General features: G+C 40.4%; 1 protein-coding gene across 12 annotated transcripts in view; it reads right to left on the reverse strand.

Annotated features, from left to right (window-relative positions):
• DISP1 (dispatched RND transporter family member 1) overlaps positions 1–19,329 on the reverse strand; it is a 180,356-nt gene that overhangs the window by 43,355 nt on the left and 117,672 nt on the right. For 10 of the 12 annotated variants that reach the window (XM_045010603.1, XM_045010597.1, XM_045010602.1 and 7 more), the window contains one exon: positions 11,432–11,971. The exons of 1 other annotated variant lie outside the window; for it this stretch is intronic. In XM_045010603.1, coding sequence (XP_044866538.1) covers positions 11,432–11,971 — 540 coding nt within the window. Of the gene's footprint in view, positions 1–11,431; positions 11,972–13,877; positions 13,945–19,329 lie in introns of those variants that run through there. One more of the 12 variants, XM_045010607.1, reaches the window with a different exon arrangement.

Genomic DNA, 19,329 nt, shown 5'->3' on the forward strand with positions numbered 1-19,329 from the left:
CAGAGAGATGGATGGTGGACGCTATCAAATGCCTTCTCGAAATCAAGGTAGTTAATGAACAGTGGCGAGTTCCATTCAAGGGATTGTTCCATTATCATACGTAATACAAATATCTGATCAACGCATCCTCTCCCACTCCTAAATCCTGTTTGTTCTTCCCTCAGGACCTCTTCTACTGCTTGTCTTATTCTCTGTAACAGGACTCTGCAGAAAACCTTCCCGAGCACTGATAACAGGTTTATACCTCTCCAATTATCACACAAAGACAAATCACCCTTCTTTGGTAATTTCATAATGATACCTTTCTTCCATGCTTCAGGTACTTTCTCTTCTTCCCATGCCTTGTTGAATAGCTCCTCTAGAATCCCGGCACTCATATTCAGGTCGGCTTTTAGCATTTCTGCGGTTATTCTATCTTCGCCTGGTGCCCTATTTTCTTTTGTCTGTCTAATGGCCTCTTCTATCTCTCGCTCTGTGATAGGCCCTTGTTCTACCTCTAATTAATTGATGGGCAGAGCATTTTAGAGAGACTCTAAATAGACCAAATCCTGAAGAGGTAGTTGAAATAGAGGAAACGAGTTTTCAGATGGAGGTAGAACAATATATAGTACATGCTTTTATATAACGGTACAGTCATCTCCTCTCATTTACACAAGAGCAATGGCAATACTATTTCAAAACTAGTTGTATTTCTGTACAGCAGTGGTTCCCAAAGTTGTTCCGCTGCTTGTGTAGGGAAAGCCCCTGGCGGTCCGGTGCCGGTTTGTGTGCCTGCCATGTCCGCAGGTTCGACTGATTGCAGTTCCGACTGGCCGCAGTTCGCTGCTCCAGGCCAATGGGAGCTGATGGCCTGGAGCACTGAACCGCGGCCAGTGGGAGCCGCGATTGGCCGAACCTGCGGACACGGCAGGTACATAAATCGGCCCCGACCGCCAGGGGTTTTCCCTGCACAAACGGCGGAACAAGTTTGGGAACCACTGCTGTAGAGTATGTTTAAATACATTCTATAATGTCAATGAATGATTACTAAGATTCCAGTAAACCCAGGATTTCTACATGTAAAAAACATGTATATTGTTCCACTAGTGCAACTGGACAACTTGTAGAATAAACATCAATGCAATATTGATAAAGATTTATTTATTTAGCAAGGGTGGTGGGGAGAAATCTCATACTGCTGTTATTGTTGTAACAAAATGAATGTCAATTACACTCAGGAGGCTCACAATTTGGTCTGGGTCTACATCTTAAATCTGGGTTGCCATAGCAATGTCGTACAGTGTGTGAAAAATCCACATCCCTGATCAATTTAGTTATGCCAACCTGACATCAGTGTAGCCGCAACTAGGTTAACGGAAGAATGCTTCCCTCAGCCTAGCTACCATTGCTCATGGAGATGGAGTTCCTATATTGATGGAAAAACCTCCACACAGGCTACATTCTGCACTATGGGATTATGGTGGCACAGCTACAGTGCTGTAACTATGCTGGTAAAATCTCTGTAGTGTAGAAATAGTTATGCTGTTTTCTCTCACACATTTATTCTCCCTTCTCTGTTCAAGTACTTTTGCTTCACTGAGAAATGTGTGTGTCAACTATTAAATTACTTGCTGCTAGATGAAGGTGGAATTATGAAATGCTGCCACAGGGGAGGAAGGACAAATTGTAGGAAAGGGCTAGATATAGAGAATTGTGGTTATTTACAAGCTGCTTTTTGAAGCCCATCTTCTTCATCCCCCACATAGAAAAAAGCCTCAGTATACTAGGAATATACCCAGCCCTACATACAGCTTCTCCATGAGAATACTGAAAAGCAGAGAGACAGTCTTGTTGAGTCTAGTTTCTCTCTCCATCCCCAAAATGTCTAGTGTTGTCTTGTTTTGAAACTGAACCTTGTTATTAGCCTACTATAAAATGTCTGGAGAATGAAAACAGACAATATATTTGGCCAAAAATAAAACAAAAAAAACCCCACCACACTTCTTTTTAAACTGCCTGTTTTCTTGCTCTGCATGTACTTTCACAAACAAGCTTTATGTAATTGATGCAAATTTTAAAAGTTGTCCCACCCACAAAACCAGACCATCCTCTTAAAGGGGAGCACAGTTGATGCTATTTTTCCAGCCAATTTAGTAAACAAGGAAGGACTTGTTATGTTGTTTGCCACTTCTCTTATATTATCTGTTAATTTCTCTCTTCTGAAGACTACAGTTCAAAGGCCTAGCAGATCACTAGTTAAGTACTAACTATTCTGTTGTTCACAGAAAGGTGAGGGATCCAGGGCATGGGAAATTCATTTTCAAACACACTTGGTCTCTGCCACTTACAAGCACCAGGTTCTAAAGGTCAAAAGACTGTAAGACTCTGGTACTCTGCAGCACACAGACCAAAGCAAGAATTTTAGAAGTTCTTTTTGCTATTGCATAGACACTTAGCTCAAAGCAATCTGAAGTCTAGACAGACAGCAGTGCTTAATTAGTATGATTAAAAAGCCTGAAAAAGTCATTAGATTGCTTAATGAATAAGTTGTTTAAGACCATTTAGTTTTGACCTGCACAGACTATTTTAATTTTGTCAAGCATTTAATTATGAACTGCCTTTTTTTTTTGCACTATGGTTTCTGCATGTTATCCCATTGCCTGAAGCTTCTGTGCAAGTGTCTAATGAAAAATACAGAATATTGTTTTCATAAGCAACGTATGTACAATAGTCATCGTCATGGGATCTAAGAATACCTATTAATTAAGCCAGAACAAGCCCATTAAATTAAGACTGAGTAGGACTAATTTATAAAAGGGAAGTTGGACTGAAGACTAAAAACTTAGGCTGACAAACTGACACTCGAAGATCAGTCAGTTTGGGGGAAGAAAACAGAGCCAACCTGAAATTTCAGTCAGAGGGACAATTCTTTCCCTTCACTTGCACAAGAGGACAGAACCCAGATTTGGCAAACCTGGCTGGTATCACAAAAGGGATGCATCAGTTTGCTTCACTAACCCTTCCCTTCGCTGGCCCATGGAAGTCCCCATTATAGGTATCCCATGGAGCAACGTGTTTCGTGGGTAGGGAAAGGAGCTGGCTAAATTGGAGCCTCTGCTCTCCCTAGCATTGTACTTCCAGCCGCCATGGGAACTCAGAGTAAAATAATTCCTCAAGAGTGTGTGAAGCAGACCTTCGCGCCCCCCTCTCCCCGCATGAGAATAAAGAGATGGATGGGATTGGGAATGCTTTATTGTCACCATGTAGATTACCACCACGCAGCAACTGCTGGCACATACTGTGAAATTTTAGTGCATTTATGGGTGGACATCAATCCACTACGTACTAGAAGCAAAGTAACTGAACAACAGAAACTGCCATTCAGCTGTTTGAATGTTGATTAAACAGATCAGAACCATCCCCTCAGGGGTGACCTGAATAAGTGATTACTTTTGGAAACGTGTATTATTTTAGTTTTATAACAAGGTTTATTGAGATAAGTCTCTGTCTTACAGATGTTTATTATGGTTTATGCACATACACTGTACACAAAAAGTAATTTATACCTCAACATAAAAATTAAAACAAAGGAGCCTTTAAATTTAACCTTTAAATGTGTGAAATACATTGTAAACTAAATATGTTTATATTGAAAAGTGTTTGAAAGTATGCAAAATCTTTTATTTTTAAATGAGATTCAGTATAGAAGTATTTTTAGAACAGTTTTTAAATATTTCTGAAGTGAGAAATAACCTCCTAAAACGTTAAAGTCAGTAATTTCTTCTTCAATATAATATATAGCAGCTCTGCAAGCACTTGAGGAATGTACTAGATAACAAATATCCTTTTCCTGGAATTGAGGAGGGAGCTGTTTCATAACAAAGTCATGTTATTACGACTTGGTATTTGGCAAACCTTTCCACTCTTTTTAAAAAAGGCTTTTTAAAAACAAGAGCTTTTTATTTCTTTCTGGTTCTCAGCTGTCTGCCAAGTAACTAGCAGCAAACTGTAAAATGGATAGGAGGCAGCTAAAAAAAATTCCATCCCCAGTTCACAACTTTTCAGCCACGCATTTTTATAAAACACTTTTTTTTTTTAAAGGCACTCATTAAAAGGACAACTGTATTAAAGCATTTGGAAAATGCAGTTTAGACAAGTGTGTGACACCAAACTCTGAGATACAGCAGACCCTAGAATCCCAGAACTCAAGACATAAATTAGTGACCTCACAATAGTTTTTTTTAAAAGTGGACTTAAATTGACTGAAAGTTACATTTGCAACAGAAGATGAATGATAGGTCTGAAAACATGAGCGCTTTCTTAGCACTTTATGTCTCTATGTAAAGTAGCGTATTTTTGTCTTATGTAAAATGTGAACAGTTTTGCCACTGATAAAACTGAATTCTGCAGTTTTATCTCCTCTCATAAAATGTGATGTTGTTATTGAAGCTTCAGCTCCTGAAATCATGTGACAAGACGAGAAGCTCAGCTTTCATTTAAAAAGTAAATTTTTAGCACTCATGGTTGCTGAGAAAAAGATGTAAAGCTAAAGGCTAAAAAAACAAGGAAAATAAAGCCAAATTTATTATTTTTAGAAGTATCAATTTTAAGTCAATATAAAGATTTTTTGTGTGGTTTGACTCATTTTTGAATGCTTCAGGTTGACAACACTGTAGTGTGACCTTACAGCAGTGGTGGGCAACCTGCGGCCCATTAGGGTAATCTGCTGGTGGGTCGCGAGACAGTGTTTTACATTAACCATCCAAAGGCATGGCCGCCCGCAGCTTCCAGTGGCCACAGTTTGCCATTCCCGGCCAATGGGAGCAGTGGGAAGTGGCACAGGCCATAGGGACATGCTGGCTGCTGCTTCCCGCAGCTCCCATTTGCCGGGAACAGTGAACCGCAGCCACTGGGAGCTGTGGGGGGCCGTGCCCACGGACAGTCAATGTAAACACTGTCTCGCGGCCCGCCAGCGGATTACCCTGACGGGCCTCAGGTTGCCCACCACTGCCTTAGAGAAACCACCATCTACTTGTGTCAGTTTACCAATCTGTAAAATGGGGATACCATCTTCTTTCTTTGCAGAGAGTTGTAAGGCTCAATTGTTTGTATAGTATTTTGTATATGTGAAACACCATGAATTAGTATTGTACTTTTAATTTTCTTTAATGCAGTGTTTTGTTCCATTTGAAAAATTAATCACATTGACTTTTGTTCTCTCTCTCTCCCCCTATATGCTGGGCTGCATAGTGTCCATCTTCCCTGGCAGCTCCAGTCCCACCAGTACTTCTGGTTGTGAAGATGGGTCATACTACCTCTCCTCCTCCTTTTGGAGGACAGGAGACTCTAATAATGGTTTTGTTGATTCCTCCCCCCTTGTCTCCATCTGCTTCTTTGTGGTGAGTACCCTGGATGGCTATAGAAGTAGCTGAAAACAAAGGTACAGCAGAATAAGACCAATGTGACCTGCCAGCGTTCTAAACACTACAGTTTGAGAATTGCCAATGTGCCCAAGCTCCGCCTCTCTCAGCCTCAGTGGGGGTCATTGGGATGTGGGGGCATTTGAAAAGGGGGAGGAGGTAGAAAGCCCTCCAAAAATTAACTAAACAACCCTCTCTATGAAAAATAAAATTCAGAAAACATTGGTTTGAAAGCAACATTTAATGTCTGGGTAATTTAATTCTATAGTTTGGGCAGACAGTTGGGATTTCACAGATGCTAAACCATTTTACAGTGAGATATTTTGCTCATGGCAAGAGTGTTAATTCAAATGTTTTCTTAACCATGTCCCAAGTGTTAAGTTAATTCAGGACATTTGCCATCTCTTGCCCAAGATTTTCAAATCTCAGAGGTTTGATTTGTTAAAAGGACATCGTCAGTGTTATTAGGCCCAACATTTGATCTATTTTATCTACTTTTATATGCATGGACTTTGCAAACAATTCTTCTATGTACTATACCCACCACCACAAAACTCAGCCCACTCCTAACATGTTGCAACGTTTCCCCCATCCCCATTGTAAAATAAAATAGCAACAGCTCAGGTCCCCCCCCGAGCAACCTTTCATACACAGGTAACTAGTTCTTCCCACATAAACACAAATATTTAGTGAATGAAAGAGATTTAAGTCTTAAAGCTGTAAAAGGTTATAAAAACTGAGTAAAATGAGATTTTAAAAGTTATTCAAAAATATATTAACTTGATGGTATTAATTTGAACAGTTCTTGTTAGATGTAGAATTTTTATTGCAAATGTAGTCAAACTACAAAATTTCAAGTTGAACACATTATAAACCCTGCAATCCCGCTCAATTTAAAAGGCGAGCACAAATGTGCATTACTTCAGTCTCTCTTCTTTATACTCTTTAATCCACAGGGATATACCAGCCCTTAATTCTTTTAAGATTAGGTCACTGACAAATGTTATGCTTTAGGTTTGAAAAATTTGACAAAACCAGCCATGCTGAAATAATTGGTTACTTTCCTATAAGCTTTAAATTTTAGTGAAAAGATTTGTGCAAAGTTTCTTTCCATATAATGTACCTTCTTCTCCAACTCCGCAATTATAACCAATACCTGAATATATATTATACAATTGAAGAATAGCAATGAAAGCTAGCTTGATTATACACTAAATTTAACTAAACTTAGGAAAACTTGCATTTAAAAATACTTTTGTCAAAACACACAAATGATTTCCAAATTAGTGCATGTATGAAGAAACATCTCTGGAAAAGGAAACTAATCAGTCTAATTTTTGAAGTTTAAAGTATGGTTAAGTGAGTATGTAAAAATGGCACTAACTCAACAGATCCATACCTTTTGTGTATTCAGTGTTATCTGATTTATTTAGCAACAAAAATACAGTTTTACTGTTTTATACTCTTTTTTTTTTAACATTGCAAAGCCCACAAACAGTAAATTGGACAACTGTCCTCCCCTTCAAGCGCCTTTACAAGCAAGGTCACAGGGATCAATCCCCACCCTTCAATAGCTCTGAGACCATTTGTAGTGGAGGTAGTGAAACACCAGTTCTGTTGCCAAAAGCATAATTGAGGACACTCTGTTGTACCCTTTTTTCTGTGAATGCAACCATCCCCACCACATCACAATACATACCAGAGATCACACCTAGATCAGGGATCGGCAACCTTTGGCACCTGGCCCATCAGGGTAAGCCCCTGGCGGGCTGGGCCGGTTTGTTTGCTGCAATGTCCGCAGGTTCGGCTGATCACAGCTTCCACTGGCTGCGGTTCGCCGCTCCAGGCCAATGGGGGCTGCGGGAAGCGGTATGGGCCGAGGGATATGCTGGCTGCCCTTCCCACAGCCTCCACTGGCCTGGAACAGCGAACCGCAGCCAATGGAGCTGCGATCGGCCGAACCTGCAGACGCTGCAGGTAAACAAACTGGCCTGACCCACCAGGGGCTTTCCCTGATGGGCCGGGTGCCAAAGGTTGTCGATCCCTGAGTCTGACCTAGATGTACAGCAGCTAGCTCAACCCAAGCAAAACCAAAATGACCCTGATCAGAAAGGGGGGAGGGGGATGTTGCACTTCAAATTATAATGAGAGCATACTCTCCTCACATATAAGGTATCTCCCCTCAGTTCTCAGCATGGCACCCAGCCTCAGATTCCTGGTCACCTCATTAAACCTAAATGACAAGGTGAAGATTATCAAAGACATTTGGCTAGGGGAATGAGCTGTCGGAAGAAGTGAGACAAATTCAGAGTCTGACCACCTATTAGCAGTGCTGCAAAATCTCCTCTGAGAAAACATGCTCACTATAAAAGGAATGAAACGTGGGGGGAAGAATGTCCCGAACGTTTTCGTATAATGATGGATAGAGAACCCCAACACTAATAGTTAATAGTAGCAGATGCTACATAAAGTTCTAATTGCAGGGTCAAATTCTGTCCTAACGTGCAGCAACGCAACCCTATTGCTGACACAGGGATTACATAAGTGTAGTAATTTACTCCGAAATTTACCCCAAATAACTTTTATTACTGGTGATGAGGTGCAGTGAGGAAAAAATGCAGCTTGCCTCAAGATCCCTGATGTAGCTATTAGAAAAAACATCTTTTTATTTTTAAATTGAGCAAATTTGACTTGAAAATCAATGCATCAAATATATATGGAAACTCATGATGCCCATTTCAGACAGTAAGTTGTCTTCAGCAGCATTGAACTGCCTGATTCATGAGACCATCTTTTCTCTTCCTGCAGGATCCCTCCCTTGTTATTCTATAGACAACAGCCTCCTTCACAAACCTGATTCATTCCCTGAACAGTATCCATCCTGTGCACTAAGACTATATCATACAAACACATAAAGAGGACAAATCAAGGTTGAACCAGGCTACCTTAATTTTGGTATTTCTTAGACGTGCAGTGATTGAATTTGAACCTTAACATTAAAATAATGTAGGAGGTTTTTTTGTATGTGATTTTGTAAGCTTAAAACAAACAAACAGAAAACAAATTCATTAGGTGGAATTATACTGGCTGCCACTTGGGTCAACAGCAAATTTGGGCCCCCTGACTTCTACCAGTTGAGCTAACAGAATTAAGTGGTAAAGCAGGTGAAAAACTCGTTATTTTATGCATGAAAATTTGAAAAAAAAATGTTTTTTTCCCTCTTGGAAATTTATCACAAAATTGATGAAAAACCATATCAACTTGGGTTTTGAAAATAATTTTTTATTTTAAAAAGTTTCTGGGACTCAGAAATCCTAGATTCTGTTCTAGAGAGGGAATGTTCTGCCCTGGTCTCCACACCCCTTCTATTCCACCAGAAACTTCCTCCTGGCTTCTACATCTGGGCTCCAACAAGGGCTAGCACTGAGAGCATAAGAAAGATGGTCTCCTTGCTGTCAGTTTTTTTGCCCAGTGACAGTGGACCCCGGCAACCGGAAGGAGCAATTGCAAGGAAAATCCTTTTTAGCCGTGCAACAAGATCACCCACAATCCAGATGGAATCCCCTAAAAATCTAGCTGCCAGACTCTAACAAGCCTCTACTGAGCACAGACACAAGGTAATTCCCTCCCCCTCCCACCGCCAAGTATTAGAGCTGAGCCAAATTGAATGGCTTTTCACAGGGACAAGAAAAGCCACCTCTCTGACCCTAGGGTGAACCCATCTGGTAAATTGCAAGTGCCAGCTCTAAAGCATGGAGATGCTTGTCAAATAGTTGTAAGAATTTAATGTTGGTGAAACATTTTTTCCCCCCAAACCTCACTGGCAGAAATGGCCAAACCATTTTTGTTGAAACTTCTCAAAAACAAAAGCAAACAAACAAAAAAATTCAGGTATCAGAGGGGTAGCCGTGTTAGTCTGGATCTGTAAAAGCAACAAAGAATCCTGTGGCACCTTATAGACTAACAGACTAACAGAAAAAATTCAGCCAGAGGCAGACACCAAACATTGAGAATTTCAAGCTGAATAGTCTGACAATGTTATTTAAAAACTGAAAATAGGGTCTTATAATGGAAACTATTAGGTAACTAACTATGGGAGTCTTTGCCAGGTCTGCCTATAATAAATATAATAAATTTCATTGCTGGAGCTATTTATATTCGCAAAGTTTTCTTCACATCCAGGTAGGCTGGATAGTTTTTCACCACCCCAAGAAAACAGTTTTTAATCAAGGTTGGGAACCACTGATATACAGTGAGATTCAGGAAATTAAAGTGCTAAACTGGGTTCCCTAAATCCTGTAGTCTTCACCCAACGCAGCAATCCTTCATCTGTGTCTGTGGCGCTCTATAGCTATGAAGGAACGAATACAATTTGCTCCATAATGTGTGATTCTACTATGAAAACAGGCTTCTATCCCTCACTCTACAAAGTTCCTCTGTGATGATTTGCTAGTAACTTCACCTGTGAAAAGTTTGGCTTTTCCTCATTTTCAGGGTGTCCAATTTGAGACAGGCGGAGCCTGATTCACAAAACTGCTGATTACTGACAGTTGTAACTGACAGCAGCAGGAGCTGTGCTTTGAAGAAAAAGAGCCCTGAAGAGACTGCTTTAATTTTAATAACCACTATCTAGATAAAGTGTAACAAACCTCTAATTGATTGAATTGGGAGGCTTAGGGCTTGTCTATACTGGCAAGTTTTGTTGCCAAAAAACTGCCTTTTGGCGACAAAACAGTAAGAGTGTACACACCATAATGGGACTTTTGTTGCAAAAAACGCCCAGTTTTGGCGACAAAAAACTTCCACACCTATGAGAGATGTTTGTCTTTTCCCTTCCCTTTATTGTCGACAAGGAGCCAGTGTAGACACTGCTGATTGTTTTGTCGACAGAACTGGCTTCCACCAATATCCCACAATGCCTGCCCTGATTGCTCTGCTCAGTGTTTTGATCTCTGCTGCCCTGCAGGCATGCGCCCCCCCTCCTTTCAAAGCTCCGGGAAAATATTTGTGTGCTGCTCCGTTTGGGGAACAAAGAGCAAATCACTGGAATGCTCCTGTTCTGCCCTGCACTAGGAACACAACAGCAGGCAGACTGCTGCTGCAGGGGGACGGGGACAGACTGCTTTCCTGCTTTGCCATTCCTCAGCACGGAGAGCTCACGGAGCTACTCATGATGCTGCTCTCCGTGGGCTGTGGGAGAACTCGGCGAGAATCCCAAGATACACAGAGATCAGCTCTTCCTTCCCACAACACTGCACTATGAGATACATACCCACGGTGCATTGCTCACCCTGTCGATGATGGTGTCCTCAATGTGGACATGATCTGTCGACAGAGGGAGCAAGTGTGAACACCCTTTGGCGATTTTTGTTTTGTGGACTTTTGTGTGTCGACATAAGTTTTGTCAGCAAAACTTGGTACTGCAGACAAGCCCTAAGCGTCTGGTAGATGAATGAGTCTCACTTTCGGATCCAAAAGATCAGATAACAGAAATACTGAATGAAAGATTGCAGCCCATTTGCTATCTGTGATCTTCTCAACTGGTTGCATAATTCTAACAATTCAGCTAAAACTATCACTATTTGCTCTCCTAGAAGCCCAAGAGCTGACTAGCAATGAGAAGTAGCTTTTATCATGGAGTTTTGAAAGCTGTAAGTGACAACTGATTAACAAGAAGAACTGCATGACTTCCAGATGACCCAAAGAACTCCAAGGAGGGTACGTCTTTGTGGGAAGAAAAAAGGGAAGCTTTCCTACACTACATAACTGTTCCTGACATGAATTAGTTCCCCCTGAACAGTAAACCCTCAAATTCAAATAGTGAAATTATTAAGATAAAGTATATCATCCACACAGTTTGCATGCATTTAAGTGGGGTGTGCCTCAGATTTTATTATTGTCTGCAAAACAGTACGTATAAAAGGTTTAACACAATCATCTTTTTGACCTTTTCTTATTTTTGTAAAAAGGAAAATGGAATACATGCAGAACTAGTTGCATATTGAACACCATTGAAAATTCATTCCACTCACCTTACACTGGCTACATGTTGTTGAACAGACTGATGTTGAAAATGGTCAGGCCATTGATGATGAAGGCAGAATGATGGGGAGTGTTGAAGGCAGCAAGTGGTCTGATACATAGGTGTATGTTTTTGGCAGATAGATGTTGAATATTCAGTATGTGGCTGCAGGCAGCAGGAAGTCATAGGAGATGGTGCTGTGCTCCCAGCCAGTGAATGACATTCTTGCTGCTTATTATGGCTACTTATAGGATGATGGTATGGGCAAGGGTGGCAGCAATGTGTCAACATCTGTTGAGTTCTTTGGTTGTCTAAAGGCAGAAAGGATGGTTTGATTGTACCATTAAGTTGCAGGCATCCATTTGGACTCACTTTTGCTCTTGGTGCTTCCTTGGAGGGGAGATGTTGGGCTGCAATGCCTCCATCAGTAGCTGAAAGGATGCTGGGACTGGTAGCACTGGAGAGGATGCTGCCATTACTCAGGACCACAAAATCATTATTGCCATTGTTCATAGCCATACTCCGATTGCTAGATGGATCTGCAGTATTTCTAGAGAAAATTAAATAAACCAAATTTAGCAGGCGGCATAATTTTTTTCCAGTGTTCAAAAATTTGAAACAGTTTACATTGAAAACGGTAAGACCCTAGTCCTGAAACTAGATCTCCATATAGCCCCCAATCCATACAACTAGATCCAAGGTAGGTGGACCCTTGCCTACATTAAACAGCATGGGCTTTCTGCAGGTATAAGGGCCTGCCAGTGGATCTAACTGTATTGTTGAGGCTTAAAGCCCCGATTTAGCAAAGTACTTCAGTACATGCTTTTGTTTCTCCATGCAGAGTACATCATTGCTGTACATTTCTTCAATGGAAAAATAAGCTTCTCTCCAAGAATCAAGGACAACCTCTCTGAAAAGGAGATCTTATATTTTAAAAAATATGATTATTACATCAGTGGAAATGATTAAGTTGGATACCAGAAGAATCCTGTGGCACCTTATAGACTAACAGACATTTTGGAGCATGAGCTTTCGTGGGTGAATACCCACTTCCGACGAAGTGGGTATTCACTCACGAAAGCTCATGCTCTAAAACGTCTGTTAGTCTATAAGGTGCCACAGAATTCTTTGCTGCTTTTACAGATCCAGACTAACACGGCTACCCCTCTGATACTTGGATACCAGAATAAATGAGACAAAAAGTTAAAGCCTGATAATAAGATAACAATAAATATCACATAAGAGATGGGTGGGTTTTTTTATAGTAATGATTAAAAATTCATCGGATTTTAAAAAGCTAAAGTGCGACATAATCACCTTTTGGGAGCTTAGTCAACAGGATAGTTGGGTTCTAAAGTTGATTTTATCCAACTTCCACTCTTCACTAAATAAGAAAACAACTGTCTTCAAAGTGGTATGTAGAAACCACAGGCACAAAGCCTCAGGCAATTCAGCAGGAAACAGCTCAAACCATCAGCCTCTTAGCTAGGAGCCACTAGGTTAAAGTTTTCTAAAGCAAAAGGTGAAGATTGAATCCTTTTTGCAAGTGAGCTCTTAGGGATGTCGTAGTCTCTACGGCTGGCTTCATGGAAGGCCACGTTCTGTGGATCTGTGCAGTCTTCTTACTGCCAGCCCCAACATGCCTTCCAAATATCCCTGCAGATGAGTGCACAGATAGCCCTTCGAGAGCTGGGCTCCCCAAATCCTGCCTCCCATTCAGGGAGCTACATTGCATATAGAAAAGAGGCAGAGAGCAGGATGAACTCCCTCTTAAAAAAAAAAGGGCATCAGCAGGAATGGAATGAGCCATAGGCAGCTGTCTCTCTGTTTCAAAGGCCCTTTACTTGTTCAACCAAAACCCAAAGTTAAAAGTGACACCAGTCCAAAATACATAATTCAAACGAACACACTCTGTTGGCTGCCTCTGGTTTACAGCCAGCTTGTGGTTGAGAAGCAGTGGTGCACCCTAGAGCTGGCTGGAAAAAGTTCACTTCGGTCAGTATAAAGACTAACTGAAAGTACTATTTATAAAAACAGACTTCAATGTAAACTAAAAGTAACCATCAAAACCGTCCACTGCAGTTTGCCGACACCTTTTTAACAGTTAGTGAGAGAGACAGGGCTGCACGGCAGCCAGCATTTAGCAGTAATCAACGTGGTGGTTACAGTTTTTGCCCTCCCCTCACATCAACCACTAGGCATTGAAAACCAAGCTTATAAATATTTTGAAGAGATTCTTTTTAAAGGCTATTTTAAGAAATCAAAACACTTTAGTTTGCCACCTAGAAGTCTCTGTAGATTTTGAGATAATGCATAATAGCAGCACAAACCATACGGTTAGACTAGGAATACCTAGCACAACCAACATGCTTTCCAAAACTTCAATTTAAAAAAATTAAAGTATGACAAAATCCCAGGCTTAAGTTATTTTCCACTGAGCCAATTGAGGAACTCACCCTTCTTAGTAGCAGCAATCCTGAAGACAATTAGGATGTGCACTGTGGTGGAAGCATTAGCTTAAACAGTGAAGAAAGGTATTAAAGACAAAGTTTTTCTTACAGATGATTTTGTTCTGTGTACACACTGTAAATAGGTCATAGTTACGTACATTGGAGCAGTGATTGAGAGAGGGTGGCTGAAAGCCAATGAGAGGCTAAGGTGCCAGCAACAGCTAATCTGCCTCTCTTTTTAACTATAATTTTGTTTTAAGATTTGAAAGAAGGCATGAGAAGATTATTTGGATAATTTTAAAAAACAAAACAAAAAGGTCTTCAAATACCACACCTAGCCAGGATAGGAATTTGTTTCACAAGTTACCTTTGTAGATTATTGGGGGGCGGGGGGAAGAAGGGTGAGAATAAGATACTGTTAAAAATAATTCCCTCATACTTTTAAAAATAAGTTAAATCAGGTCATTAAAACCACTTTAGCTATCTTAATTGATTAAATGCAACATTAAAATTTAGGATTAGCAGTCTGACAGGTGTTAAGTGCAAGTGGTAACTTACTGGTCTGAGGCCATGTCTACACTACCACTATGTCAGCAAAATTTATGTCACTCAGGGGTTGTGAAAAAAACACCTCCCTGAGTGACGCAAGTTTCACCAGCATAAGTGATAGAGTGAACAGCACCATGTCAGCGGGAGAGCGTCTCCCACTGACACAGCTACCACCGCTTGTTGGAGATGGTTTAATTATGTTGACAGGCATGGGAGGCCGGTGAACTGGCCGTTAGGGGAGACTAGTCCCCAGCCCCTCTCCTTCTGCCTGAGGCCACGTCCCTCTCCTATCTTCCTCCCCTGCAGGAGCCCAGAGCACCCCCACTGCGGCCCCCAGTCCCAGCCCTGGACGGCGTGGCCACAGGACCCCCAGCGGCGGGTAGCGCGGTCCAAGCCACTCTGAGTCCCAGCAGCAGGCAGACCAACCCACCCCAGCCCCAGCCAGCCTGGGCCACGGAAGAGCACTGGGAACTGCAGGAGGGCGTTTGGGGGTGGAGCATTGGCAGGGTCATGCCATGCTGTGTAGGGAGGCACAGCCTCCCTGAGCCTATGATACCCGCTGCCCATGTCGATGGGAGAGCTGTTTCCCGTTGGCACAGAGTGACTACGCGAGAGATGCAGCTGCATGGTATAGCTGTGCTGCTCTAAGGTCTCTAGTGTAGACATAGCCTTAGACGTGGCAGGAAGACACAACACACAGATAAAGAATGAAAGACAAGCAAGAAAGTTTAACTCATTTTCTTCTCCTATACTGCCACTGAGCCTTCAGAGGGCTAAGAATGTTCAGCCAGCTGAGCTATTCAATTGGTTGAACAACTAATATCAAGCAAAAAAAAACAGGAGTACTTGTGGCACCTTAAAGACTAACAAATTTATTGTAGCATGAGCTTTCGTGAGCTAAAGCTCACTTCTTCGGATGCATAGAATGGAACACACAGACAGGAGATATTTATACATACAGAGAACATGAAAAGGTGGAAGTATGCATACCAACAGGCAGAGTCTAATCAATTGAGAGTCTAATCAGAGACTCTCAATTGATTAGACTCTGCCTGTTGGTATGCATACTTCCACCTTTTCATGTTCTCTGTATGTATAAATATCTCCTGTCTGTGTGTTCCATTCTATGCATCCGAAGAAGTGAGCTTTAGCTCACGAAAGCTCATGCTACAATAAATTTGTTAGTCTTTAAGGTGCCACAAGTACTCCTGTTTTTTTTTGCGGATACAGACTAACACGGCTGCTACTCTGAAAATAATATCAAGCAGAAAGTGCTTTTGCACAATGGAATGCTGCCCATGGCAACCCCTGGTCCTGCGTCTCAGATGTTATCCTTCCCAATCCTCAACTTCTAAAACTAAAGGAAAATCTAACCTCTGATAATGCACCCAATGCTATTTGTTATGGATCATATGCAGAGCCAGATTCTTTGTGAAGTTAACTCTAAATAGTAACTAGTCAGAATATCAGAGGGGTCAGAATATGACAACCAACACATTTGCTAAACAGGAGTATTTTCTCAACAGTCCAATTCCTCAAATTCTTTCTGAATATTCCCTCCCCTGCTCTGAACAAGTCAAGCCTTTTAAAAAACTTTTCACCAAGCATAGAAGAGTAAATTCAAGTGGCTGTTAAAGCTTGTCTCAGTGTGAAAAGACATTAGTTATATGAAACACTGTTGTGTTTAAACAGCCTGGTTTTCTCCTGAGCTGCATGGTAGCTTCAAAAAGAGGCTGCTAAAGGGGACATAGCTCAACATCCAGAAAAAGAAAGCTCTTATTGAGTTGTCTGGCTGCATTTTAGGAATTTTTGTCTGCTTATATTTGCTCATTCATGGATAGGATTGATATGCTGCAGGATGACATTGATAATTAGTTCTGAACAGGAAATTACAGTGCATCTGTATCACTGCTTGAGGAAATTGTACCTTTGATTGGCTTACAGGAGTTCTAAAGTATTTACTAGTGCTATCAATAATACAACAAAGTGTGCAAGAATACCAGATGCCTACACACTTCAGCAGGATGAAAGCGGTTGGTTTTTGGTCTTAAAGTGCAACACATTTGTAGCATATATCAATGAATGTAACAACACTTCTTGGAGAACTGTGATCTTGTGTGGTACGTTTTGTAGCAGTTAAGTACCACTACATCTATAATCATACTGGATAACCAGTTCATGTAGAATTTTAGTCAGCATCATGGTCATTTTAAATCAAGTCTGAAAAAATGAAGAAATAAGTCTTTATGTGATGTCACTAATAACTATTCCAGATGAATGGCTATGAAAATACATTCAAAGTGGGTTGGAAGTTGGTCTCTATAGGAAATATTACATAATGGCTGCTCTATATTATTAAGGAAGAATCACATTGTTTAAAAGCATGTAAATCCCATGGATTTAGTACAGAACTGGAATGCAAGAGGCCTAAGCTAATTTCTTCTACTAATTCACTGTGTACCCTTGGGCAAGCCATTTGAGCTTTGTGACTCAGTTTCCCTATTTGTAGAAAAATTGGGATGATGTTTACTTGATTGTAAAGCAATTTGAAATATACAGATAAAAAGCACCATGCAAGTGCTTAAATATTTGCTAAAATTATACTATTTTAATAAATCATATTTCAAAATGTTTTAAGAAGAAACTGTTAAATGTATATACACAATGCGTACTGGTAAATGGAATGACTACTGTATATACAGTAGTCCATACATAGTCTTGGAAATTAGGTCCTCTGTTAAGGGAACGCCAGCTTTGGACATCACATTTATCCACTACTCCTACTACTGGGCAATGCCCAGTGAATCTTCAGCCTCAACTAAAAACATGCAAAGGGGTATCAGTTTAACATCTCCTGTGAAGACCAGATGAAATGGTATTCTAAATAGATGCTGTCTCTGCTTGGCTGTTAGAAATCTCTTCATGGGGAAATTCAGAGACAATCTTCACAAAGAGTTGTTTAGAAGCTGTTTGATTTGGGTCAGGTCACATCACATTACAGACTGCCATCTTCCACAAGGTGGTATATAAGATTTGATGCAGCTCAGTATTTGTTCAAGCACCTCTCTTAGTGACCAGACTACTTGTGAACTATTTCAAGAGATGAGGATTCTGACAGATGAAGCTGATATATTCTTTCCTTTAAGGCACCAGAAACTTTAGTTTTGTCAGTTTTCATGGAGTCTTCCAGCAATGCAGTTAAGCGCCTGCTTATCTTGAAGCATATTAGCCTCATTCAAGTAAATGGGACCAACTACCTCACAAGCCTAAGTGCTTTGCTGGATCAGAACTGGAGAGAGGTCAATGTAATATAAGGGTCATAAAGCAAAATAAGAGTTTGGTTTGTTTCTATTCATTAGGTTTGATGAGATAGCTTTTATATAAACTAAAAAGCACTTGTCAAAAGAGTACCAACAAGAAGTTTGAATTTTGTTTCAATTAGCTCATTACACAGAGTCTAACTGAAAACTTCACTGAACTATTCTGTTCTTTATTCAAATTTCATTAGGTTTTTAAAAGTACAGGAAGTTACATAGCAAGTAGAAGGTAAGAATAATGTATTACAGTATCCAATTCCATCGTGTCAGACTCTAGTGCATACACAGATTGATATTAAAAGGCAACGAGTCAAATTCTTTTCAAGATTTTGGTATCATAAAGGCTTAAAAATTGAAAATTATGATTAAGACTAAAAATAAGATTCAGTAAAATCTTTCAGCATATTCAACAGTTAACGACTCATTTCACTGCTGTATATCACCAGAATTTAGTTTTATTCAGATTTACAAATGAAAGTTTTGAAGTGATGGATGGAAACTCTAGACAGATATTGAGGCTATGGCTACTGCAGGTCACATATACCCAGCTCTAGTTACTCTTAAAGAGTAAATTTAGTCCTATCTGAATATTTAATATAATACACACACAAATCCACCCACTGGTCTGGCTGGCTGAATGGCCAGCATTTTGAAGGTTAATGTCCATCTAGAAATGATGCCAGTTGGATTACCACCAAAAGGAAGATGGAATTGCCTTTAACTATTGTATACTTGAAAATTGCTGAGAGAAGGTACTTCAATGATACAGTCAAGGCCAATAGTTTGGAGCACTGTCATATCTGGAAGCTACTACACCATATGAAGGCAATGTTATATAACAACAGTTTTACGAGTGATCCCTCTATTATTTGGAGAGTTAACACTGAACACTGCTTACCCAGCAGACCTCTCTGCCGTTTAGGTTGCAAAGCCTTCAGAAAGTACCCAATACCTAAAGATGTTAAAAATGTAGGATTTGGTGTTCCTTAACTTCCATGTTCTTTTAAAACTTGGATTAAGTTCACCTGTTACTTTGGCTGCAACTGAAAGAATTTTCATGGCTTTAAAGTTTGTTAAAAAAACCCATAGGCTTAAAAAAAACATTAGTTCAAGAAATACCATCTGGACTAATAATGCTTGCAGCTGAGAATGACAGAAGTGCAAATTCAAATACAAATGACGTAGTGGAAATTTGGTAGAAGCAGCTATATAGCATAGATAATTTATGGATCTTAAAAGAAGTTAGGAACATAAAAACAGCCATATTGGGCCAGATCAATGGTCCGTCTAGCCCAGTATCCTTTCTTCTGACAGTGGCTGGGGCCAGATTCTTCATAGGGGGAATGAATAGAACAGGACAAGTATCAAGTGACCCATCCCCTAGTCCCAGCTTCTGGCAGTCAGGATTTTAGGGACATCCAGAGCATGGGGTCGCATCCCTATCTTGGTTAATAGCCATTGATGGACCTATCCTACATGAATTTATTTAATTCTTTTTTAACTGAACCCAGTCATACTTTTGCCCTTCATTACACTCCCTGACAACAAGTTTCAAGAGTTGACTGTGTGAAGAAGTACTTCCTTATGTTTGT

This window comes from Mauremys mutica, chromosome 3, assembly GCF_020497125.1.
Source record: "Mauremys mutica isolate MM-2020 ecotype Southern chromosome 3, ASM2049712v1, whole genome shotgun sequence".
In the NCBI taxonomy this organism is placed as follows: domain Eukaryota; kingdom Metazoa; phylum Chordata; order Testudines; family Geoemydidae; genus Mauremys; species Mauremys mutica.